Source organism: Scyliorhinus canicula, chromosome 1 (assembly GCF_902713615.1).
Source record: "Scyliorhinus canicula chromosome 1, sScyCan1.1, whole genome shotgun sequence".
NCBI classification, from domain to species: Eukaryota; Metazoa; Chordata; class Chondrichthyes; order Carcharhiniformes; family Scyliorhinidae; genus Scyliorhinus; species Scyliorhinus canicula.
The window spans coordinates 210,033,910-210,059,728 of record NC_052146.1 but is presented as its reverse complement, the minus strand read 5'-3'; the positions used below and the strand labels follow the sequence as shown (position 1 = coordinate 210,059,728).

Below are 25,819 nucleotides of genomic sequence, written 5' to 3'. Positions count from 1 at the left end.
TCAATGTCAATTTCGACACGGCAGTCTTTACGGGTCCAATTTCTCTGTCAGGCAAGTCTGTTTTTTTTTCCGATTCGGCAGATAAGCCAAATTGTAGGAGCCTGCGCGGGAGCTGCCCGAGATGCGCCTGCTACTTCATGCCGCGGCATCGGAAGTCCCATTTCATATTCCTGCCGACCCCCGATAAATCTTTTATCCCCTTGCTTATTAAGAATCTATCTACATCTGCCTTAAAGGACATTCAAGACTCTGCCTCAACACCTTTTTGAGGAAGAGAATTCCAAAGTCTCACAACCCTCAGAGGAAAGTTTTACCTCACCTCTGTCTGAAATAGACGACCCCGTTATTTTAAACAGTAGCCCTTAGTTCTGGATTCTCCCACAAGAGGAAACATCCTTTCTGCATCCACCCTATCAGTCCCCTCAGAATCTTGTACGTTTTAATTAAGTCACCTCTTGTTCTTCTAACTCAGCAGACACAAGCCTAGCCTTGTTCTGTTCAACCTTTCTTGATGAGAAAACCCACCCATTCCCGATATGAAACTAGTAAATCTTCTCTGAACTGTTCCATTGCTTTTATATCTTCCTTAAATAAGGAGACTAGGATTGTACATAGTGCTCCAGATGTGGTCTCATCAACGCCCTGCATAAATGAAGCACAACCTCCCTATTCTTGTGTTCAATTCTGCTTCAATAAAAGATACTTAGGTGGTGTGTTTGACTGGTGCCAGATACGATGGCCACAGTCTTTCTGTGCTGTAGACCTCAACTCAATTACATTCTATTAGCTTTTCTAATTATTTGCTGCACCTGCATATTAACCTTTTGAAATTCATGCACAAGATGTCTCTGAATCACAGAGCTACTTCTGCAACCTCTCACAATTTAAATAATGCACTTTTTTATTCATCCTGCCAAAATGGACCATTTCACGTTTTCCCACATTATACTCCATTTGTCAAATCTTAGCCCACTCAGCTAACCTATCTATACTCTTTGGCAGCCTCCTTAAATCCTTTTTTGAATTTACTGAATGTAGCTCCAACACCACTCCAAGAAACTCAACACCATCCAAGACAAAACAGCCCGCTTGATTGGTACCCCATCCACAAACATTCACTCCCTCCATCACCGGCGCACTGTGGCAGCAGTGTGTACCACCTACAAGATGCACTGCAGAAACTCTTGGCTCTTTCAACAGCACCTTCAAAACCCATGACCTCTATCACCTCGAAGAACGAAGCCAGCAGTCACATAGGAACACCACCACCATCACCTGCACATTCCCCTCCAAGCACAACATCCTGACTTGAAAACGATATTGCCGTTCCTTCACTGTTACTGGGTCAAAATCCTGGAACTCTCAGTTCCACATAAACTTTAACGGCAGCTCACCACAGCCTTCTCAAGGGTAATTAGGGATGGGCAATAAATACTGGCCTGGCATCTCATGAATGAATTTAATAAAAACTAAATACAAAAGCATTTGCTGGGTTATAAATAAATTGCAAAATTCTTTCCTCTCATGTAAATGTTGTCTTTGCTGCTTTGCATCTTCCAATATGTTGTGATTCAAAGTAACCTTTGTGATCTACGTATCAACACCTTAGAATAAAAATGATGGGCGGAATTTAACAGGTATTCACGCCGACAGGATATTCTGGTCCCATTGATGGCACTCGGGTATCCCGGTGACAAGGGGTGCAGACAATGGGAAATCCCATTGACAATGGCGGAACCATAAAATCCGCTGGTGGGCCACCTCCGCCGCCGGAAAACACGTAGCGGATTGCACGGTAAATCCGACCCAATATTTGCACATAGATTATGGGTAGGATTCTCCCGCAGGAGGAAGGTGGCATGCCGTTCGCTTTTTAAAAAAATGTATTTTATTACAAACTTGTATCAAAGCAGGTTACAGCAAGTAAACACCACGGGAAACATACTTCCCAACAATTAACTATAAAGTGTGTACAGATTTTTCTCCTTTTTCACCCCCCCCCCCCAAACCATTCTCCTCCTCCCCCCCCCCCCCCCCCCCCCCCAACCCCTGCGACAAATAGCTCCTCAAACACGGTCACAAACATCCCCCACCTTTTCTCAAACTTCCCCGCTGAGCCTCTTAACTCATATTTTATCTTCTCTTTCTGCAGGAAATCGTACAGGTCACCCAACCATGCTGTTACCCCCCCGGTGGTGATGCCGACCGCCACTCCAGCAAAATTTGCCGCAGTGCAATCAGAGAGGCGAAGGCCAAGACATCGGCCTTCCTCCTCTCCATGAGCTCCGGCTTCTCTGAATCCCCAAATATCGCCATCAAAGGGTCCAGGTCCACCTCCTCCTCCACTATCCTGGCTAAGACCACGAACACTCCCATCCAGAATCTTCCTAATTTTTCGCAACCCCGCAACATGTGCTTGTGATTCTCTGGCCCCCGCCCACACCTCTCACACTCAGCATTCATCTGCTACCCCTTGAAAGAACCCACTCATTCTCACCTGAATCATATGCACACTGTGCACCACCTTAAACTGTATCAGGCTCAAACTTGCGCAAGAGGAGGCCCCTTCGCAATGCCTCACTCCATACTCCCCAATTGATCTCCATTCCCAACTCCGCTTCCCATTTCTCCTTGATCTTCACCATCCGCTCACCTTCCTGCTCCCCAGCCACTTACATATATCCCCAATTTTTCCCTCCCCTTCCACATCGGGAAGCAGCAGTTGCTCCAGCAGTGTGTATCTCGGCAACCTAGGGAACCCCTTCCTGACCTTTCATGTAAAGTCCCTAACCTGCAGATACCTGAACTCACTACCCCTCTAACAGCTCTAACCTCTCCCTCAGCTCCTCCAGACTGGTGAACCCTTCCTCCAAATACAAATCCCTCACCTTGACCAACCCCACTTCCCTCCACCTCCTGTATACACTATCCATTACCCCCGGCTCAACCCCATGATTCCCGCACAGCGGTGTTAACACCAACATCCCTTCCACCCTAAAATGCTTCCTCAGCTGATTCCATTTCTTCACCATGGACTGCACCACTGGGCTCCCTGAATATCTACTCAGAGCCATTGGCAATGCTGCCGTCACCATAGCCCTCAAATTAGACCCCTTACAAGATTCCTCTTCCATCCTAACCCACTCGACCCCTTCTCCTTCCCACCTCTGCCATACCTTGTGCACATTCGCCGCCCAATAATAATGAAGCAAGTTTGGCAACGCCAACCCCCCTGCTGCCTCTGCTTCTGTAGCAGGGTCCTCCCCACCTTCCCCGCCCATTACAATGTCCAAGATAATCGTGTCCACTTTCCGAAAAAAGGCCTTTGACATAAAGACCGGGAGAGCCTAAAAGATAAACAAAACCTCGGCAGAATATTCATTTTCACCACTTGGACCCTCCCCACCAACGTTAAGTGCAATGTATTCTACCTCCTAAGATCCTCGCTGGCCTCATCCACCAGCTTTGTTAAGTTCCACTTATGAAAATGAAAATCGCTTATTCTCACAAGTAGGCTTCAAATGAAGTTACTATGAAAAGCCCCTAGCCGCCACATTCCGGCGCCTGTTCGGGGAGTCTGTTACAGGAATCGAACGATGCTGCTTGGCCTGCTTGGTCTGCTTTCAAAGCCAGCGATTTAGCCCTGTGCTAACCAGCCCCTTCAGGTGGAGCCCCGTCCATTCCCTCGTTACCTGAATCCCCAAATACCTAATCCTATCCCTTGCTACCGTAAATGGCATCCCCCCTAAATTAGCCCGCTGAGTCAGCTCATTCACTGGGAATAGCTCGCTTTCCCTACATTCAGCTGTACCACCGAGAACCTTCCAAACCTCCTAACAGGCCCATATCCTTCCCATACTCTCCAACGATCCGAATCTTACAGCAAGAGGTCATCGGCATAGAGCGACACCCGATGCTGCCCTGTGTCCCCTCATTATCCCCTGCCATTCTGCCGACCCCCTGAAAGCCATCGCCAATGGCTCTATGGCCAGCGCAAAAGCAGCGGCGACAGTGGGCACCCCTGCGGCATGCCGTTCGCTGGTGGCAGAATGCTCTGTTCCCGCTGCTGTCAATAGAATTCCCATTGAAATACCCTACACCGCCGGGAGACCCGTAAAACGTGGGTGCACTGCTAGTGGGATCAGAGATTTCCACCACCAGCAAATGGCCTATATCTTATGTGGTCGTAGATACATTTCTAAATGGATTCCTAAAATCTTCTATGAAAACTTCTTGTCTTATGTTTCCTTCAGACATATATGATAAGGCAGATAGCCCACAGACTGAAAAGAGAATCCATTAGGTTTTTAAGTTTTAAACCTACAGATCCTTATATTAGTTAATGTTGTATATTAGGAAAAATAAATATATTTGTAATGTGGATGTAGTGAGTTGTTTAAGAATGTTCTGACTCAATTTGGAGGTTGGATATTATAAAATATGAAAATTAAGCCCAAACATTTACATGGTTATACCATGTCTGTTGAGTAACCATACTAAGGCCATATATCTCAAATCAGTGTTTAAAAAATATATATCTGTACACAGTAAGCAAATCTTACTATTGCAACACTTGACTTCCTTTTGTTACACTTTTGTCAACTTTTTCCTGTACAAATTCCTGCGTCCACATTTGTAATGTAAACTGTCATTCTGTCATTGGTGTTGTAGCACCTCAGTTTTATGTCTCATAACTTCTCAATCAGCACTGCATTTAAGCTACTGTGCTCCAAACAACTTTAATTTCTCGGTTTTCCAATTTACTTTCTTTTTGCTGGCTAACCATAATTACGATAATATGAAAGATTATACCAGAAAAACAATGACCAGTTATACAACTTTAAAATGGGAACTGAATTCAACTGTGCACCCTGATCTAATTTTCCGCCAGTTACTAACCGTGGGCTGTAGCAGAAAAACAACATTGGTCCTGACTCCATGTATACAGTGTGATTCACTGGTCATTGGCGTGCTTTCATCTTGTGAGACGATGGTTTCTACCGGGTAGAAACCCCCACTCGCATGGCAGTCTCTGCCACATTTTCTGCAAAGGAACCCAGTGGGCTGGGAAGGTACAGGATTCACTGGCACCTGAGCTGGAAGATCATGGGTTCAGTTCCACTTGCCAAGGAAGGAGCGTTCACACGGCTCAAACTTTCACAAATGCAATGCAAGACATGATCGACGAGTCCTATATCATGTAACCGTAACATTAATAACCACGCTAAGGTGGTAGAGGTGGGTATGATAGCATCATTTAAGATGCATCTGGACAGATATATGAACGGGTGGGGAACAGAGAGAAATAGAGCTTGGAAAATAGGCAACAAGTTTAGATAAAGGATCTGGATCAGCGCAGGCTGGGAGGGCCAAAGGGCCTGTTCCTGTGCTGTAATTTTCTTTGTTCTTTGTTCTTTGTTCTAAGAAGTGAAATTTCTTATCATGCCAGTCTTCTGATCCATGGTGCTGTAGGTTACATTAAGGTGAGTCTACAGACATTCTTAGTTCATTAACATTCAGCTATCAATAGTGTTTAGATGGCAGTGATTTAAATACAGTAGTATCTGGCGACATTTGACAATACAAATTTCCTGCTTCTAACACTTATATTTCCTGTTTTTAAGTAGAGGTTATAAGCTACTGGTGAAAGCAGCTGATATCGGAAGTACTAAAGCCATGGAGCGAATAGCCTTTGCCTTATTATTTGGTGACCAACTGCCCCAGAATGTTACAGCAGCTAAAGATCTCTTTGAGGCTCTGGCAGAAAATGGCTCGCACAAAGCCCAAACTGTGAGCTGCATAAAAATTATAAATTGATTCAAATGGAAATAATGTGAAGAAACATATAAAATAAGCAAAATACTGTGGATGCTGGAATTTGAAACAAACAGAGAATACTGGGAAAACTCAGCAGATCTGGCAGCATCTGTAGGGATAGGAACAGAATCTCCCTATAGATGCGACCAGAGTGTTGAGTTTTTCCAGCAAATGGAATACTGGCTTTTATTTCCGAGAGGACTGTGTATAAAAGTAAAGGGCATGATTTTGGGGGTTAATTTGCAGCGGGCGCAAATCCCTTTATAGTTGCTAAATCTCGCGATAGGGCCATAACGGGATTTGCGTTGGTAAGATCTCGACTTGAGATCTTCCCCAAGCCTCTGCCGGTGACGTTCTGGGCATAAACCTGATTTACATGTCCTTAAACAGCTTTATGCCGTAGTACCTACCCCTGTGGAATGCTCCCCCCTTGTGGTGTGTTGTTATGCTGCGGGAACCACTACTGGTTATTGGAAACAAAAACTAGTCTCGGTGACCACGCTGGGCATGCAAAGGTGCATGGCGGCCCTGGGGTTGAGGCCCGAGGCTGGGCATTGACCCCCTAGCACTCTGGCAATGTGCCCTGGCAGTGCCAGGGTGGCCACCCTCCTCCACTGAGGGAGGGGGGGTTCCATTTTTGTGTGATGGGGGTGAGGAGGGGGTGTCCCCCAATTCTTCCGTGGTGGAAGAAAGCTTGTGGGGGTTGTCCTCCATGGCCGTGGAGGGGTGTGAGGTTTATCTTTTAAAGATGGCACCGTGATCTCTGTGGAGCCGGCCTTGCCGCTCTATCAAGGCCAGCTCCGCCAGCACAAACCACACCCCTGTTTTTTTTAAACAGAGTATCTGAAGATCTGGTCAGAAAACCTGGCCGTGTTTCGGGAGAGAAACATGTTTTCAATCAGAACCTGACCCTTTGGGCTGAATTTTCCAAATAAAATGAGAAAGTGTTGACCGCATTTAGAATACTGTGTACAGTTTTGGTCCCCTTATTTAAGGAATGATACATTATCATTGGAAATATTACAGAGCCTGTTTACTAGGATGTTCCCAGGTATGGAGAGACTGCCATATCATAGATCATAGAATTTACAGTGCAGAAGGAGGCCATTCGGCCCATCGAGTCTGCACCAGCTCTTGGAAAGAGCACCCTACCCAAGTTCAACACCTCCACCCTATCCCAATAACCCAGTAACCCCACCCAACACTAAGGGCAATTTTGGACACTGAGGGCAATTTATCATGGCCAATCCACCTAACCTGCACATCTTTGGACGGTGGGAGGAAACCGGAGCACCCGGAGGAAACCCACGCACACACGGGGAGGATGTGCAGACTCCGCACAGACAGTGACCCAAGCCGGAATCGAACCTGGGACCCTGGAGCTGTGAAGCCATTGTGCTATCCACAATGCTACCGTGCTGCCCTATGAAGGTAGAATTCACAGTTTGGGCCTGTACTTCTTGGAGTTCAGAAGAATGAGAGGTGATATGATTGAAACATATAAGATTCTTAGTGGGTTAGACAGGGTAAATGTTGGGAGGATGTTTCCACTTCTGGAAGAGTGTAGGACCAGAGAACATAGTCACAGAATATGGGGGTGCTCATTTAAAAAAGATTTGAGGAAGAATTTATTCTCTCAAAGAGTGACGAATATTTGGAATTTGTTACCCTTGGAAGCCGAGTCCTTGAACATTTTCAAGACTGCGATCGACAGGTTTTTAATCAGTGGGAGAGTTAATGGTTATGGAGAGAAGGCAGGAAAGTGGACTTGGTGAGTGTTAGATCAGCCATGATCTTATTAAATGGCTGCGCAGGCACGAAGGTCTGAATGGCCGACTCCTGTTCCTATTTCTTAAGGTCTTCTCTGTTTGATAAAACATATAGTTGGTAATTTATGTTGGCCTGCCAAAACGGAACTATATTTTGAAGGACATACCATCATATCATTATTGACAATATCTTGGTGCAGGCTTTCTCAAACAGTGCTGAGGAAAATAGTTTGATTAGGAAAACAGATGTTGCATCATAGTGTTGCTCTATTTTCAAAATTACAATATAAAATATTTGGTCAGTTTAAATCAGAAGAGTAAGAGTATTCCTGAAAATGTAAGGTTGAAATTTAATTTGATCTTGCCTTTATGGGGCTTTTCCAATATTTAACCTGGTGAATCAAATGACTTTAATATATCCCTCCCTCATTTGCAAAATTATTGTCTGCTTCAAGCATCGATACGTGTAGAGTATTTCCAAACAAGAAGACCGACAGTTGACAAGTCATATTCAGCAACCAACTGCTAGATGGTATTGAAGCAGAGTAAGGACATGTTGAGTTGCCTTTCAATTTTATTCCTTCCCTTCTCCCCATAAGAGAATGATTTACCTTCATTCAACAAGAACAACTTGTCTTTACACAGCATATTTAACATAATAAAATGTTCCAAGTTGTTTCACAGGGACATTATAAAACAAAACATAACATTAAGCCACGTAAGGAGATATTAGGGCAGATGGTCAAAAGCTTAGTCAAAGAGGAATGTTTAAGGAATATCTTGAAGGAGGAAAATGAGGTGGAGATTTTGAGGGAGGGAATCCCAGAGCTTAAGGCCCAGTCAGCTGAAGGTACAGACACCAATGGCAAAGCGACTAAAATCGAGGATGCTCAAGAGGCCAGAATTGAGGAGTGCAAAGGTCTCCTAACAACTCTGGCTGAGAATTGTGTGGGAGCCGTAATCCCCCAAGCCCATATGCCACATCAATGCATTAGATTGTTCATAAACAATTCCTTTTTATCATTAAAAAATTATGATATAGATAATGGCAACATTCTCTTGCCTCCCCATGGTGTGTTTCTCGGCAGTGTGAGGCGGCCCAACATTGGCCAGTGGCAGAATCTTCTGGTTCCTCCACTGTCAATGGGATCTCCCATTGAATCCACCCCACAGTGCCAGGAAACCTGTGGTGGAGGTACGCCATCAGTGGGACTGGACGATCCTGCCAGCGCGAACTGCCAAAGATGTCTAGGGCGAAATTCTCCGTTCCCGGGAAAAATCGGGAGGGCCGTCGTGAACTCGGCCAAGTTTCACGACGGCCTTGGAGGCCGCTCCTCGCCCCCTATTCTCCCCTCCCGGCGGGGCTAGGAGCGGCGCTCCGTAACTCTCGGCCGCCGGGCGGCGCGCCGAGAGTGAAGCGACGGCGGCGCCTATGTGACGTCAGCCACGCATGCGCAGGTTGGCCGGCTCCAACCCGCGCATGCGCAGCTGACATCACGACGGCTGACAGCTCAAACCCGCGCATGCGCGGTGGCCGTCTTTCCCCTCAGCCACCCTGCAAGACGTGGCGGCTTGATCTTGCGGGGCGGCAGAGGGGAAATAGTGCGTCCGATTGAGACAACGGCCCGATGATCGCTGGGCACCGATCGCGGGCCTGTCCTCTCCCGAGCACAGTCGTGGTGCTCATTCCCCACCAGGCCCCCTACAAGCCCCAAAAGGGGCATCTCACGGAGTTTTCACGACAGCAGCGACCAGCTGTGGTTGCCGCCGTCGCGAACGGCAGGCCGCTCGGCCCATCCAGGTCGGCGAATCGCCGGTTGCCGTGAAAAACGGCGAGCGGTGATTCTTCCGAGCGGGGGGGTTGGAGAATCGCGGGGGGCGCCAGGGTGTCGTGAAATTAGTCGGGGGGCCCTCCCGCGATTCTCCCACACGGCATGGGGAGCGGAGAATCGCGCCCCTAATGTTTGAAGAAGTATTTCAGCATGCTAATGTTTAAAAAAAATTACATTTGATTGTTTGTTACCAAATTAGCATTTTTCAATAAACTAGACTAATATTTTTCACGTGGTTCATAGGTTGTTAAATTAATATCACATTAGTATTCAACCTCTTCAAAAATGCTTAAGATGGAATAATGTGGGTCTACGGTCTGTGAATATTTTTAACGATTTTAAACATGTATTTTTTTATGCTAGGCATTAGGATTCATGCATGCCACCGGTATTGGTGTGGGTTTTAACCAACCTAAGGTGAGAAAATGTAGGTTGTGTCATTTTATACAGTAATTAGATCAAAAGGCTGGCCAATTCATTCTACCGCTGGTGAGTTGGCTCAGGGTAATGTGGAACCTTCAATGTATTAAGAGCAAATAGTGAGTGTGGTGGATTAGTTGAGAATATTATAATTCATTTAACTATTGCTCCTAATATTCTTCTATCCAATAAGATCCAACTTGACAGCCTTTGCTGAATCCTGTATTGCAATTGCTGTTTTTATTTCTAACATAGAGATTGGAACGCAGCAGCTATTGTTCTGGTTGGAGAATATATTGTGTGTTCTGGTTTCGTGTGTTTTGCATAAGAATCAAATTGTTGTCTATCAGAGGTTGAGGTTGTACAAGCCAACCGCACAGCCACCAATCTTGTAACAGTGAGTTTGACTTCCGGGACTTTGCAGTAATACTTTTGACAGGACTAATAATCCCAAGGTAGGCCACACAACCTTATCTCACACTGTCACACAGATTCATAAATGACGAGTGAAAATTTAAGTATCAACCATTTTTTTAAAATTCAAATTAACTATTAAAAAGAGTACATTATGGAATTTGTCTTTGTGGTACATTTTGGACTGAAAGGCATAGGCAGGTGAGTATTCCTTCAAATAATTTCAGGGAGCTAGAAAAACCAAGTGATGAATTAATGCAGTAGCAGTCTCCGAAATACCATACCAAAGAATGGCATGTGCAGTGCAAAGAAACAGGCACAGATAAACCTATCACATATGTCCAGGATCTCGTATTGGGAACAAGAAAAGAAGACTTCATTTCCAGACACAAAATGGCTCAAAGTGCATACCAGGCAAGTAGGTACTTTTAAAGTGTGGTCACTATTGTAATGTAGGAAACATGGCAGCTAATTTGCACAGACAGCATTGTGAAAATTACTTGATAATCTGATTTTGGATGTTAATTGAAGGAATTGGCCAGTGGGCAAGAAGCAGAGGACAGTGGATTGCACTACTGGGCTCTCCGTGTATTTTCTTGGTGCCAGTTGCAATGCTGTTGTCGCCATAATCCACAGGCTGGAACCCTCTACAGGATTCTTCCTCCATCCATTCTGCCCTCTCTCCTTCCCACCACCACCTCACCTTCTCCACGTTCGACACCCAATAATGGATGCAGCAGGTTTGGCAATAACCTCTGCCTCTGTAACAGGGACCTCATGACCCTTGGTGCCTTCGCTGCCTACCAAACTCTGGAGATAATCAGATCCAGCCTCCGGAAAAAGGCCTTTGGTACAAAAATCGGAAGCGCCTGGAATATGAATAGAAACCTTGGCAGGATGTTCATCTTCACCACTTGGACCCTCCCTGCCAGAGTCAGGTGCAGCATGTCCCACCTCTTCAGATCCTACCTAAACCTCCTCCACCAGCTTTGTTAAATTCCATTTATGAAACATCGCCCAAAATCCCATTACCTGGATCCCCAGATATCTAAATCTTCTCTGGCTACTTTAAATGGTAACCCCCTCCTAGGTGACTCTACGATCTATCTCATTCACCGGGAACACTTTCATTTTCCTATTTTCAACTTGTATCCTGAGAAGCCCTGATTTCCCTAGTAGCACATAATCCTTCCCATGTTCTCCAGCAGGTCCGACAAGTACAGGAACAGGTCATCCGCATATAGCGACACCCGATGCTCCCTGCTCCCCCTCCGTAATCCCCTTGCCACTCTGCCAACTTGCTAAGGGCCATGCCAGAGGCCCTGTAGCTTGCGCGAACAGCACGGCGACAGCGGGCACCCCTGCCTTGTTCCCCTGTGTGACCCAAAGTTCTGTGAGCCCACATCGTTGGTCTTGCACTTGGTCAGCAGGTCCACATATAACAGGTGCACCCATGCCTCAAACTTCGACCCAAACCTGAACCTTCCCAAAAACCACCACATGTCCCCTTCTTCACTCCCCAGATCCGCCCTGTACAGCTCCTTATAGTATTCCCAAAACCTCTCATTTATCCTCCCCGGCTATCACTACCTACCCTGTCTCTGTCCATATCCTCACTATGTTCCCTGGATGTGGCCTGCCTCTGTAGTTGACATGCTAGCATTCGGCTTGCCTTTCTCCCTGTACCTCGTACTGGCAACCCCCCTAACCCAAACAGCTGCCTCACCACCCTCCCCATCGTCAACCTATCAAATTGCCCCTGCAACATTTTGTTTTTTGTCATTCCTCCGTGGGTGGGCACTCCTCAAATACACCCTATCTACTTTGACTATTTTGATCATTAAGCGCCCATACTCCTCCCTCTTTCTTATCCTCAAGTGCCTGGAACCACCACTTTCAAGTGCCCTCCCAAAATGTGACCGCCGTCACCTTCCCATTCTGGTTGAACTCTACATAGCCTTTAATGACCTACCGCACCTTATCACAACAACCCTCAGTCAGCTAACAACCCCAATCGAGCCTCCATCTAGGCCTCTGCTCACGTCCCAATCTAAGGTGAATCTCAAGCATGATCCCGAAATTACTATCCCCACCTACTCTGCTCTGCCCCCTCCCTCCCTACCAACACCACCTAGATCACCACAATAAAGTCAATTCTGGCGTACACCCTGTAGACATGTGAGAAAAAGGAGTACTCTTCCCTTTCCCCTTGAAGAGGGGAACCGGCACCCCATCCAATACCCCGCTCACCATCACATATCTTCCACCCCCGCGTCCTCACTTCCTTGCACTCACAAATCCCGGAGGAGAAATCCTTCCTTCTTGCTCATCAAGATTGTCACCCCCCCCCCCCCCCCCCCCCCCCCCCCCCCCGCGACTTTGAGTCAAACCCCTGGTGGAATATCTGATCCACCCATCCCTTCTCAACCTAACTTGGTCCTTCACGCAGAGGTCCGTCTCCTGCAGAAAGACGACCTCTGCCTTTAAACTCGTGAGGTGCGTGAAAACCTGAGATTTTCTCACCGGTCCATTGAGCCCTCGCATGTTCCATGTTATAAGCCTTACAAGGGGAATACACCTCCATTCCCCTCTACCATCCGTTATCCTCCACTTTCGGCTCTGCTCCTTCTAATTTCACCCTGTACCGGGCCCATCCAAGATGGCCCCCTTCTCCGTCCCTGACCACGCTTCTTCTCCACCCCTGCCACGTCGCATCTCCCCCCCCCTTACCCCCTCGACCATCCCTCGTACCCACCTCCCCCACCTCGCTTCCGTTCACCATCATTACCTGTGAGCGTGGCAACTTCCTGCCAAAGGGTGACTCATAAGTCACCCGCAGTTTCGCCGGATAGAGCACTCAAAACCTAAGCACCTGTTGAACCCAGCAGGCCATTTTGCCAGGTCAGCTCCAATGTCCGTGTATATTCTGACCTTGTTCCCCTCCCATTCGCAGTTCCGCTTCTCCCTGGCCCACTGCAGGATCATCTCTTTTTCCACAAACTTGTGGAGCCTTTCGATCACTACCCGTGGTGTTGTCCCAGCTCTTGGCTTCTGCCTCAGAGAACTGTGCACTCTATCCACCTCATGGGCCTTGTTCAGCACCCCCTCCGCCAACCAGCCCACCAGCATCCTCGAAACGTACCTCGTGGCACTTGTGCCTTCCACTCCTTCAGGCAGGCCAACCAGGCGCAGGTTCTGCCTTCTCGACCTATTCTCGTGCTCTTCCACCTTTGCTCTCGGCATCTTGCAAAGGTCTGTGAAGAGCCCCACCTCCGCCTCCATTGCCACCACCCGATTGCTGTGGTCCAACATCACCCTCTCCATCTCTGGGATCTGCAACCTCTGTGCCTCCAAACACTTTCCGACCCTTTCCATTGCATCCTTCAGGGGTGCCACAGCCCCTTCGATGACCTTCAATCTGTCCTCCTGCATCTCTTTCCTTGCTGACGGCACTCTTCCCTGATGAAAGCCATCAATTGTTCCACCTGGGGCCTTCCAACCTATACTAATCGCTGCTGCGCCACAGGTCTCTTCCAACTCCTTGGCTGGGTCTTTCACCTTCTTCTGCCGGGTTTGGGAACCAGCAGACATGCCGCACCCTGGGATGGGGGTTGGGGGGGGCGGGCGCGGTTGGGGGGTGACCCTCTCCTCCAATCTTAAGCTACATTTTTCTGTCGATGTTACTCCTGCGTTCGGGTAAAAAGAGCTCTTTTCTATGCCTTCTGGCAGGAGCAGCCCTGTGTGCTACCACTATAGGTGCCATCGGAAATCCTACTTAACCTATTTTTGTGAATCTCACTGTGTCATACTAAGTGCACTATAATTATTTTGTTAGCATTGAGGCTAGATAGTCGGTTCATATTTTTGTATGAAGAAGAATCTTTGCTGTAAATATTTTTCAGGCACTGGTGTATTATACATTTGCTGCATTGGGTGGAAACTTTGTCGCACATATGATTTTGGTAGGTGCATTAATTGTATAATTTACATTTGTGTAGTTGCATTGAATCATCAATATCTACTAATTTTTAAGCACATCGTTGAATATAATGATTTCTCTTTCAACAGGGCTACAGGTATCTTAATGGTGTTAATCTGCCACAGAACTGTGAAGCAGCTCTCGTTCATTACAGAACTGCAGCAAAATACGGTAATCATCTTTGAATCTGAATAGAAAAAATGTTGGTTGCCCTTCAAGAAGCAGAAATTATCTATCCAAAATTTCCTTTATTTAAATAAATTTAAGAATGCTACAATAATCTGGGAATTTGCCTTTCAGTGCTCCAGACATTTCGCAAATGGATTGTATTTATTGTTGTGACATGTCACCTGACACAGTTAGTAATGGGTGGGATGTCATCCAGTCACATCTCTTTAAGAAAGAAAGAGATGAAGAACTGAAAAAGTACTTTGTCAAGGAATAACAAACTTCACTCCGCATATTACGGGAAGAGATTACAAAAATTGGGACGGGCAAAGCCTTGGAGTCATTTGAAAACAAAGGACAATAATTTTAAATTCAAGGCAGAGCCAAACTGGGAGCTAATGTGGATCAAAAAGCTCAAGGTGAACTGGACTTTTTGCAAATTAGGACACAGGCAGCAGGATGGTCATACACATTTATGTATTCTTTTAGTCATTGCTTTGAAGTACATGGGGTGAGCTGAACATGAATTCAAGTGCTCCCTTAATGATTTCAGTCTTAAATCTCACACCTAATAATTTCTTGATATTGGCTTTCTTGCTATATGAGTTTGTTATTACCGATACAAATTAAAACTTGCAGCCTTCAGTTGGTCATTTCTAAATTTTAAAATGAATAATGCAAATGCTTTAGCTCTCCGATATATTTTAGTACATGTTGTAGATTAACAAAGGGGGTGCCATCTCATAAATTAGTTAATTCTTGTTTCTTACACACAAACAGTGGCAGATAATGTTGCCCTCAGTGGAGAAATTCTAACTGAAAAGGTTAGATTGACAGAAAGGGCTGAAAATCTTAGCTCCAATGGTGAAGTAATGGATTTAGATCTGTATCAGTACTACCAGTTTATAGCAGAGAAAGGAGATCTTCAGTCGCAGGTATGAAACCGCACCTCCTCTTTTCTGTTCATTTTCGTTTTTTAAAAAAACAATTTATTACTTTGTTAAGTAGATGCTACCCTAACATATTGAATTGTTCATTTCAAATCCTGCCGATTAAAATATTTTTCTGATATGTAAGTTTGTATTGAGACTTTTTTTTTAAATTTAGATTACCCAATTATTTTTTCTATTAAGGGGCAATTTAGCGTGGCCAATCCACCTACTCTGCACATTTTTGGGTTGTGGGGGCGAAACCCACGCAGACACGGGGAGAATGTGCAAACTCCACACGGACAGTGACCCAGAGCCGGGATCGAACCTGGGACCTCAGCGCCGTGAGGCGGTTGTGCTAACCACTAGGCCACCGTGCTGCCCTTGTTTGTATTGAGACTTACCTGAAAGACTCCCAACAGACATGCTTTTGGAAGTTTTCATTCCTATTTTTGTTTTTCCATATTAAATTTTGTTGTAACCCCTTTACTATTTTCATAGAATGCTTACAGCACAGAAGACCATTTGGCCCATCATGTCCATGTCAGCTCACTTGAGAACAACTCAGCCAGTCCCAATCCCCTTAAGAACTTTTAGATGTCAATAATGGCCAACCCTCTTAATTCAAATTGCTTATATTTGAATTACATAAATTAATAGCGCATGTGTGGTAGCGTGACCTGTTTAAGAGGTTGATCCTTCGCGGGCCATGTGACACTCCTAGAGCCTATGGAGACGGAGTGCACTGCCTCCACGCTTCGCCATGTATCACAACATTGGTGATGAGAATAAATCAATCCAGTTGCAGGAAAGTTGTTGAAATTGAATGGGGATAGACGGACCTCTTAAAATTGGCCCTGTGATGGAACCATCAATTCACCAGACACGTGTTTTCCGGTATGAATATAGGCTTTAATCTACTTACTACAGAGCCAGCCTGTTACCCGTTGATGAACTCTCGGTGAACTGCAGGCTGACTCTGGACAAGGGTATTTATACAGCAGCACAAGGGGGAGGAGTCGTGGGCGGAGCCAAGGGTGGAGCCCTGTATAAGCTCCTGAGCATTCCCAGAGCTACTCCCCCTAGTGGTCGGATAACGCTACTGCGCTTACAAAGATACAGTGTGAATTACCATGTTACATTCACCACATTCACCTCCTGCAAAAAAATCAAGTCTGGCGGGGGTGGTGGTCTACAAAGTCAGTCTGTCCGGTGGTCGAACTGTCCGCTGTGATCTGCGGAGCACCGGGGTTGCAGCCTCTTCCGGTGGCTGGATGGGTGTTGTGTGCTGGGGTACGATGGCGGACCCCAGGGAGGGTTGTATCCGAGATTCATACTCTCCTGGTTCGACCGGGGACTGGGGGCTGGCCGGCGCGGGTGCGCGGAACTGGTGGAGCGAGCTTGTGGGCTCAGGAGCGCGAGGTGCGGCAGCATGGGGTGTAGGATGAGAGGTCCTTCTGTGGGGGTAGAGGAGGCGCTGGATCCGGCGGGTGCCAGATCCCGGAGGGATACTGTGTCCTGACGGCCATCAGGGAACTCGACAAATGCGTACTGGGGGTTGGAGTGGAGCAGGCGCACCTTTTCAACAAGGGGGTCGGTTTTGCGTGCCCTGACGTGTTTCCTCAGAAGTACGGGGCCCGGTGTCCTCAGCCATGCCGGAAGTGAGACCCCCGTGGTAGTGCCCCTGGAAAAAATGAAGAGCCTCTCGTGAGGGGTCTGATTGGTCGCTGTGCACAAAAGGGACCTAATAGCGTGAAGCGCGTCTGGGAGGACTTCCTGCCACTGGGAGACTTGGAGCTTTCTAGACCGGAGGGTCAGTAGGACGATCTTCCAGACCGTCGCGTTCTCCCTTTCCACCTGCCCGTTCCCCCTGGGGTTGTAGCTGGTAGTCCTGCTCGAGGCAATGCCCTTGTCGAGCAGGTACTGACGCAGCTCGTCGCTCATGAAGGACGAACCCCGGTCGCTGTGTACGTAGCTGGGGAAACCAAACAGGGTGAAGGTGCTATGCAGGGCCCTAATGACTGTGTGGGAGGTCATGTCGGGGCACGGGTTAGCAAATGGGAAACGGGAGAACTCGTCTACGACGTTTAGAAAGTAAACGTTCTTGTTAGTTGAGGGGAGTGGCCCTTTGAAATCAATCGCGAGGCGTTCAAAGGGCCTAGAAGCCTTGACCAGGTGGGCCCTGTCTGGTCTATAGAAGTGAGGTTTGCACTCCGCACAGATCGGGCAGTCCCTGGTGACCGCTTTTACCTCCTCGTTGGAGAAAGGCAGGTTTCGGGCTCTGATGTAGTGGGCGAGCCGGGTGACCCCCGGGTGGCAGAGGTCATTGTGGATGACTTTCAATCAGTCAATCTGCGCGCTGTCGCATGTCCTGCGGGATAGGGCATCCGGAGGCTCGTTGAGCTTCCCTGGTCGATACTTAATAGCGTAATTATAGGTGGAGAGTTCGATCCTCCACCTCAGAATTAAGTCGTTTTTAATTTTGCCCCTTTGCGAGTTGTCGAACATGAAGGCAACCGATCTTTGGTCGGTGATGAGGGTGAACCTCCTATCTGCGAGGTAGTGCCTCCAGTAACGAATAGCCTCCACAATGGCTTGTGCTTCTTTCTCGACTGAGGAGTGTCGGAGTTCTGAAGCGGAGAGGGTACGGGAGAAAAATGCGACTGGACTCCCTGCCTGATTTAGTGTGGCTGCTAGAGCCACCTCTGAGGCATCGCTCTCAACCTGGAATGGAATGGATTCATCCACTGCCCGCATGACCGCTTTGGCGATGTCCTCCTTGATGCCGTCGAAGGCCTGGCGAGCCTCAGCTGACAGGGGAAATCTTGTGGCCCTAAAGAGTGGGCGGGCTTTGTCCGCATATTGAGGGACCCACTGGGCATAGTAGGAGAAGAAGCCCAAGCACCGTGGTCAGACAATGCTACTGCGCTTACAAAGATACAGTGTGAATTACCATGTTACATTCACCACACCCTGAAAAGGTAAAAAATTGTCTGCAGTCGAATAGCAAAGCCACTACTCAGGAAAATTGATCCATTTGATCTGGAGGTTTAAAATTGGAGCCATTACGTTAAAAGACTTTGTTGATTTTTCACTGTCAAAGAAATCATGGCAGAAGACAAACAGAAAGTAATGTTACTCCCAATTTGTGGCCCACTAGCATATCACCTCGTGTGAAGCCAAACATAAGAACTAGGAGCCGAATTATCTGGCTCCTCGTGCCTGCTCTGCCATTCAATAAGATCATGGCTGATCTTTTTTGTGGACCGTTGACCGTAACCTTTTATTACTTTACTGTTCAAAAGTCTTAAAAACATTTAACGAGGTAGCCTCAACTGTTTCACTGGGCAAGGAATTCCACAGATTCATGGTCCTTTGGGTGAAGAAGTTCCTCCTCAACTCATTCCTAAATCTGCTTCCCCTTATCTTGAGGCTATGCCCCCCCCCCCCCCCCCTCCAGTTCTAGTTTCACCCGCCAGTGGAAACAACGCCCCTGCGTCTATCCCATATATTCCCTTCATAATTTTAATTTGGTTCTGTAAGATCCCCGCTCATTCTTCTAAATTACAATGAGTATAGTCCCAGTCTACTTAATCTAACCTTATAAACTAATCCTCTCAACTCCGGAATCAACCGAATGAATCTCCTCTGCACACCCTACAGTGCCAGTACATATCCTTTCTCCATTAAGGAGATCAAAACTGTACATAGTACTCCAGGTGTGGCCTCACCAGCACCCTATACAGCTGCAACATAACCACTCTGCTTTTAAACTCCATCTCTCTAGCAATGAAGGACAACATTCCATTTGTCTTCTTAATTACTCGCTGCACCTGCAAACCAACTTTTTGTAATTCATGCACAAGGACACCCAGGTCTCTCTGCACAGCAGCAATTTGTTTACCATTTAAATAATAGTCCATTTTGCTGTTATTCCTACCAAAATGGATGACCTCACATTTATCAACATTGAACTCTATCTGCCAGACCCTTGCCCACGCACTTAAACTACCTATATCCCTCTGCAGACTTTCACTGTCCTCTGCACACTTCGTTTTATCACTCATCTTAGTGTCATCCGTGAACTTTGACACATTACACTTGGTCCCCAACTCCAAATCATCTATGTAAATAATGAACAATTGCGGACCAACACTGATCCCTGAGGCACACCACTAGCCACTGATCGCAAATTGGAAAAACACCCATTTATCCCTCTCTTTGCTTGCTGTCAGTTATCCAATCCTCTATCCATGCTAATACATTACCCGCTACGCCATATGCCTTTATCTTATGCCTTTTGTGCGGCGCCTTGTCCAGAGGCTCCGGAATCCAAGCCCTTTGATCAGTTGGTGCAACTAGTGAGGGAACATTACAATCCCTGGCCCTCCATTATTATGCAGTGCTATAAATTTCCTACAGTCTTTAGAGATCCTGGAAAAATAGTATCCACTTTTGTAGCCAGGTTTCGACAAATGTCTGAACATTGTGAATCTGGCACTTCTCTTAGCGACATGTTGTGTGACCGGTTGGCCTGTGGGATCTACAACTTAAATATTCAAAAGAAGTTGCAGGCAGAAGCCAAGATATCCTTGGAAAAAGTGGTTGAGTTTGCTCAAGCAATTAAAAGCTCTGAACAAAGTAAGACGAATCAGTTATGGTGGGAAGCGCAGGACGCTCAAAATTCCCAGAGTGAGGGGACAGCGGAGCCAGAGAAGAAGAAAAATGACCAGCAGCCACAAGGTTTGGAGGCTTGTTATTGTTGTGTGAGAGGATTCCCCAAACAGATGTAAGTGTGATGTTAACAGACATGAAGGCAATGTAAGGATTAATGAAATGTTTACAGACAACCACTAGAGGGAGCAATCTGAGAAATCTATAAAGGATGGAGATGGTGGTAGGTGTAGGAGCTGGCTAGGAGTACTGAAGGTAGTGAGAGAGCACTCATGAGTTAGTGAGTTAGATGTTAGATGAATATAGTTTATCTGTGTTTGATCAATTGTTACTTCTTAGGGATAAGTGTCAAATCCAATTGCAGTGTTAAATAAATAGTTTTGTTAGTTTACAAGACTCGTTCTCTGATCAATACTGCACATCAAAGCCATCTGGTTACAGCAAGGCAGAGAACAACACAGTTAATGTAAGGAATTCACCTGTTTCCGATGTAATAAAAAGGGTCATATACAAGCCAAATGCAGAGTCAGACAGACTGCACCAGAAGATCGCGGAAAATGTCGTACAATACGACCCTGCATACCACACTGGGGTTACCCTGGCGGAGTTGTTAATGGGCAGGGGCCTCAAGACCAGGCTTGATCTCATTTTTCCAAATTTTTCAGGGAGGATGGAGGCTAAACAAGCCACAGAAAAAGGCTATCACTATGTAGCCAAGGAAAACAGGTAATTTCGAACAGAAAATCTTGTTAACGTGTGGAACTTTGGGGGAGGACCAGAGTGGATACCGGGGAAGGTTGTTGCAGGACTAGTCTTATGTCGTCAGCCATAAAGTGATAAAACATTTTTTTTTATTAAGGGACAATTTTTAGCGAATCCATCTATTCAGCACATCATTTTAGGTTGTGTCATCCCGGCCCCGGGTCACTATCCGTGTGGAGTTTGCACATTCTCCCTGTGTTTGCGTGGGTCTCTCCCCACAACCCAAAGATGTGCAGGGTAGGTGGATTGGCCATGCTAAATTCCCTTTAATTGGGAAAAAAAAGAATTGGGTACTTTAAATTAAAAAGAAAATAATTTTTGATTGTGGGGGTGAGATCCACACAGACAGGGGTAGAATGTGCAAACTCCACAGGGAGAGTGACCCAGGGCTGTCCTTACCGCTGTGAGGCAGCAGTGATAAAGTGAGGAAACACACAGATCATTTGAGAAGACAACAAACTGTTGATTCCGCAGCTGGGCATGCAAAACCAGTGCAGGTTACCAGTGTATCACTTGCCGAGTCAGTGATGTTTAGAACCAAGATCTTCTCCAGGGGAATCATGTGGGGCCACAGAAGGAGCTGAGGAGGCAGTCAATATGGTCCCTTCGGAATCTACAAATTTGTCTGTCTGTGCTGTGGACTCAAATACCTCAAGTATAAAGAAGCTGGTTGCCAAGTGAGGCAATCAGTGACAGTTAGGAAGTAGTCAGATAGACTTACCTATTGAACTGTCCTTTGAGCTCCCTTACTGTAACTCTCTTTGTCTGTATGTAATTGTAAATAAGAGTTTTACTGTTTTTCGTGTTTCAGGGATTTGTAAGGGTACTTTAAGAGGGGAGGAATATGGCAGCGTAGCCCCTTTAAGGGGTGATCCTTCACAGGCCATGTGACCCACCCAGAGCCTATGGGGACGGAGCACGTGAATTCCAGGCTATCGAATGTCTATGTGTGGACCTAGTTGTTAGGGTATTGTCAGAGTAAGCTTGGGAGTCAAGGGAACTAGACCTGTGTTGGAGTTGTACTGTTCTGTTCTGTATATAACATTTTTCATTAAATAAATCACCGTTGTGATTTAACACTGCCTCGTCGCTTTACCTTTAGTTTTTAATTGTTTGCCCAAATCTTATATGCTTACTTTCACAAAAGGCCAAGGATGTGGTTTTAGCACTGTGAATTGTTTAATGTTTGTTCCAATAGTAGATATTTCATTTTTGTGATGGGATACTCCCCACTTGCCTGGAGGAGTGCAGCTGCAACGATATTTCAGAAACTTGACACCATCTTCTATAATCTTTATTATTGACACAAGTAGGCTTACATTAACACTGCAATAAAGTTACAGTGAAAAGCCCCTAGTCGCCTCCGCCACCTGTTCGGGTACACAGAGGGAGGGAGAAATCAGAATGTCCAATTCACCTAACAAGCGCGTCTTTTGGGACTTGTGGGAGGAAATCGGAGCATCTGAAGGAAACCTCCGAAGACATGGGGAGAAAGTGCAGACTCTGCACAGACAAGTGACCCAAGCCGGGAATGTGCTACCATGCCGCCATCTAGGACAAAGCAGCCCAATTTAAGAAAATATATAAATGTAGGAAACCCAATTTTTTTTTCCAAATAAGGGGCAATTATGCGTGGACAATCCACCTAACCTGCACATCTTTGGGTTGTGGTGGTGAGACCCAAGCAGACACAGGGAGAATATGCAAACTCCACATGGACAGTGACCTGGCTGGGATCAAACGCGGGTCCTCTGCGCCGTGAGGCAGCAGTGCTTGCCACGGTGCCGCCCACCAAAGCAGCCCAATTAATTGGCACCCCATCCATCACCTTAAACATTCATTCCCTCCACCACTGACACACAGTAGCAGCAACAATAAAAGATTCACTGCAACGACGCACCTAGGCTACTTCAACGCACCTAGGCTCCTTTCAAACAGGCGACCTCTACCACTTAGAATGACAAGGGCAGCAGATGCATGGGAATCCCACCACCTGCAAGTTCCCGTGCAAATCACACACCATCCTGACTTGGAAATAGAGGAGGAGGTGGTGTAGTGGTATTATCCCTGGACAAGTAATCCATAGATTCAGGGTAATGCCCTGAGGACCCGGGTTCGAATCCCACCATACTGATGAACTTGAAGCTATTCTCAATTATTGTAAAATCCCATCTGGTTCACTGATATCCTTTAGGGAAGGAAATCTGCTATCCTTAACTGGCCTGGTCTACATGTTACTCCAGATCCACAGCAATGTTGTTGACTCGTAAATGCCCTCTGAAAAATCAATTAGGGATGAGCAATAAATACTGGCACTGCCAGCAATGCTCACATCCCATGAATGAATGAATAAAAATGTATCACCGTTTCTTCACTTTTGCTGGGTTAAAATCCTGGAACTCCCTCCAGAACATCTCTGTACCTACACAACATGGACTGCAATGATTCAAGAAGGCAGTTCATCATCACCTTCTTAGGCAATCAGGGAAGGGCAATAAATGTTGCTTTGCCAGCGAAACCCATATCCTGTGAAAGAATTTTTAAAAATTGTAAGTCTTGTACATTGTTTATTAAGGAACAAGTACTGAATCAGTGAAATTATTATTTATTTTTTCAGGTTAGTAGTGTTTGCGTTTGTAGCTGTCTGAAATTGTTCAAAAATATATTCTCACTTAGGTTGGCCTTGGTCAGCTACATCTAACAGGGGGCAAAGGAATTGAACAGGACTACGAGGTAGGTGTGCTCTGAGAAAGGGCCCTTTTATAACTGTGGTATAAATGGATCGTCACCAAAGGAAATTTACAAATGAGAGTCAGAAATGATGGGCGCGATTCTCCCAAAACGGGAGAAATCGTAAAGCTGGCGTAAAACCCGGGCGGAGGGAGCGTGCCCCTTCCCGACCGGGGACCGATTCTGGTCCCCGGTCGGGGCTAGTAGCCCGACGCCGTAGGCTCCGGCAAGACGGGCTTAACGAAAATCGTTAAGCCCGCTTGCCGGAGTTAGCGCCGGCTGACGCGTCATATGACGTCAGCCGCGCATGCGCAGTTTGGAAGACTCCAACCCGCGCATGCGCGGGTGACGTCATCGCGTTTTTGCGCGAAACCCACGCATGCGCGGGCCGGGTTGCCCCTCAGCCGCCCCGCGAATGGATACTGCGGGGCGGCGGAAGGACAAGTAGTGCGCGGGCATCGGGCCCACTGCCCGCGATCGGTGCCCACCGATCGCGGGCCCATGGCACCCTTGGCACGGCCGTGGTACGGCCGTGCCAATCGGTGCCATGGTTATTAATAGCGAGTTAGTCACGCTGTTTTTACGAACGGCAAGACCAGGTGTGTTTGCCGTTCGTAAAAACGGCGTAAAGGGCTGGGACTTCGGCCCATCTAATAGCTGAGAATCGCTGCCGGCCGTAAAAAAACGGCGGCAGCGATTCGGGTCGGGACTTCGGCGGGGGGGGGGGGGGGGGGGGGGGGGGGAGAATAGCGGGAGGGCGGCAAAAATGTTGGGAAGGCCCTCCCGCTATTCTCCCACCCGTCATGGGGGGCGGAGAATTTCGCCCGATACATTTTAGAAGAACAATTCGTAAGTTCTGGATTAGTATGAAATGAAAATCAGTGCTGAAATAAGAACCACAATTTGTAAGTTGTGGTTCTCCTTTACCTGTGTATTATAATAACAATATTTACAGCACAGAATTAGGTCCAAGCTGGTGTATATGCTCCATTTGAGCTTCTTCACACCCTCGCCTTATGAATGCTTCTATTCTATTCCCCCACATGTGTTTATCTAGCTTCCCCTTAATTCTGTCTGCGTGATTTGCCTGAACTACTCCCTGTGGATTGAGTTCTATATTCTAACCACTTAGGGATAAAGAGGTTTCCCCTGAATTCTAAGGGTGCAATTCTCTGAAATGGAGACTAAGTGTTCGCGGCGTTGTGAATGCCGTCGCGTTTCACGACGGCGCGAAATGGGCGCGGGGACTACCGAATCTGGCCCCACAGGGGGGAGGAGAGGCCGGCCCGCCGATCGCTGCGCTCTGATCGCGGGCCAGACCACATCAGAGCCCCCCCCCCCCCCGGTGAAGGAGCACTTTACCCCGCCCCACAGGCCACCCCCAACCCTTCGCACAGAGTTCCTGTCGGCTGCGAGCAGAGGTGAACAGCGCAGGCGGGACTCTGCTTTTTCCACGTGGCTGCTAGGCCCATTGGTGCCGGAGAATCGGCGGCCTTGCCGTGTACAGCGGCCCCCGATCAACGCTGCACCAAACACGGCGACGCAAATGCCGCCGATTCTCCGCACCTCGGAGAATCGTGCGGCAGCGACAGGGTGGCGTGGTGCTGTTGCGCGATTCTGCGGCCCGGCGCAGGGCTCGGAGAATCGCGCCCTAAGTTCCTGAATGTGGGACCCTGCAGTGCTCGATGATAATTAAATAACAATTGCACACTTGTGATTCAAATTGTTTTATTCTGAACTTTTAAAAACTTCCCATATTAAAGTAATCTTTCTTCCCTTCTACACCATCATTATCCTGGATTGAAAAGTCAATATCTGTTCTCCATTGGGAAATACTACCTCTTTTTAATGGGCTGCGGTGCTTCCAATTGGTCTGTATCCAAAACCCTGCGTGGGAAATCAAAGTATAAGGCAGTAATCCAAAACACTATTACTATTTATTACCATGTTTTCTTATCCTTTTAAAAGGCCTTTTCTAATTTTTTTTACTATTGATCAATTCATTGACCATCTCAGATGAAAAGAAAGAACTTGCATTTACCTGGAACTGTATTAAGACAAATGAATTACTGTTGAAAGACTGGAATTTGGTTGTGTCATGAAATGTGGTATTTGGGTGTTCAGGATTGAAAGGGTTAATGCGTGGACTGGCAAAATAGTACTGTCCACGTGGTAATGTAAAGGACGCATGATCAACAGTTGAGTGGGAAAATGCTGAGATTGAGTAATACCTAGTCTTGTACATCTGTATATAGCTATGTTTATCCAATAAACCAGTTATAGTTCAGACATATCTATGTCTCAGCACTCGTTCCTTATCCAGTC

The 25,819-nt window shown here is 46.8% G+C and overlaps 1 protein-coding gene across 5 annotated transcripts in view; it reads left to right on the top strand.

Moving 5' to 3' along the window:
• The window catches only part of LOC119971408 (protein sel-1 homolog 1-like), a 122,259-nt gene that overhangs the window by 68,011 nt on the left and 28,429 nt on the right, over nucleotides 1-25,819 (top strand). For 3 of the 5 annotated variants that reach the window (XM_038806909.1, XM_038806892.1, XM_038806928.1), the window contains 6 exons: nucleotides 5,625-5,790; nucleotides 9,782-9,835; nucleotides 14,155-14,214; nucleotides 14,321-14,402; nucleotides 15,180-15,334; nucleotides 23,441-23,497. In XM_038806909.1, coding sequence (XP_038662837.1) covers nucleotides 5,625-5,790; nucleotides 9,782-9,835; nucleotides 14,155-14,214; nucleotides 14,321-14,402; nucleotides 15,180-15,334; nucleotides 23,441-23,497 — 574 coding nt within the window. The remainder of the gene's footprint in view (nucleotides 1-5,624; nucleotides 5,791-9,781; nucleotides 9,836-14,154; nucleotides 14,215-14,320; nucleotides 14,403-15,179; nucleotides 15,335-23,440; nucleotides 23,498-25,819) is intronic. The other 2 variants (XM_038806901.1, XM_038806918.1) reach the window with 2 other exon arrangements.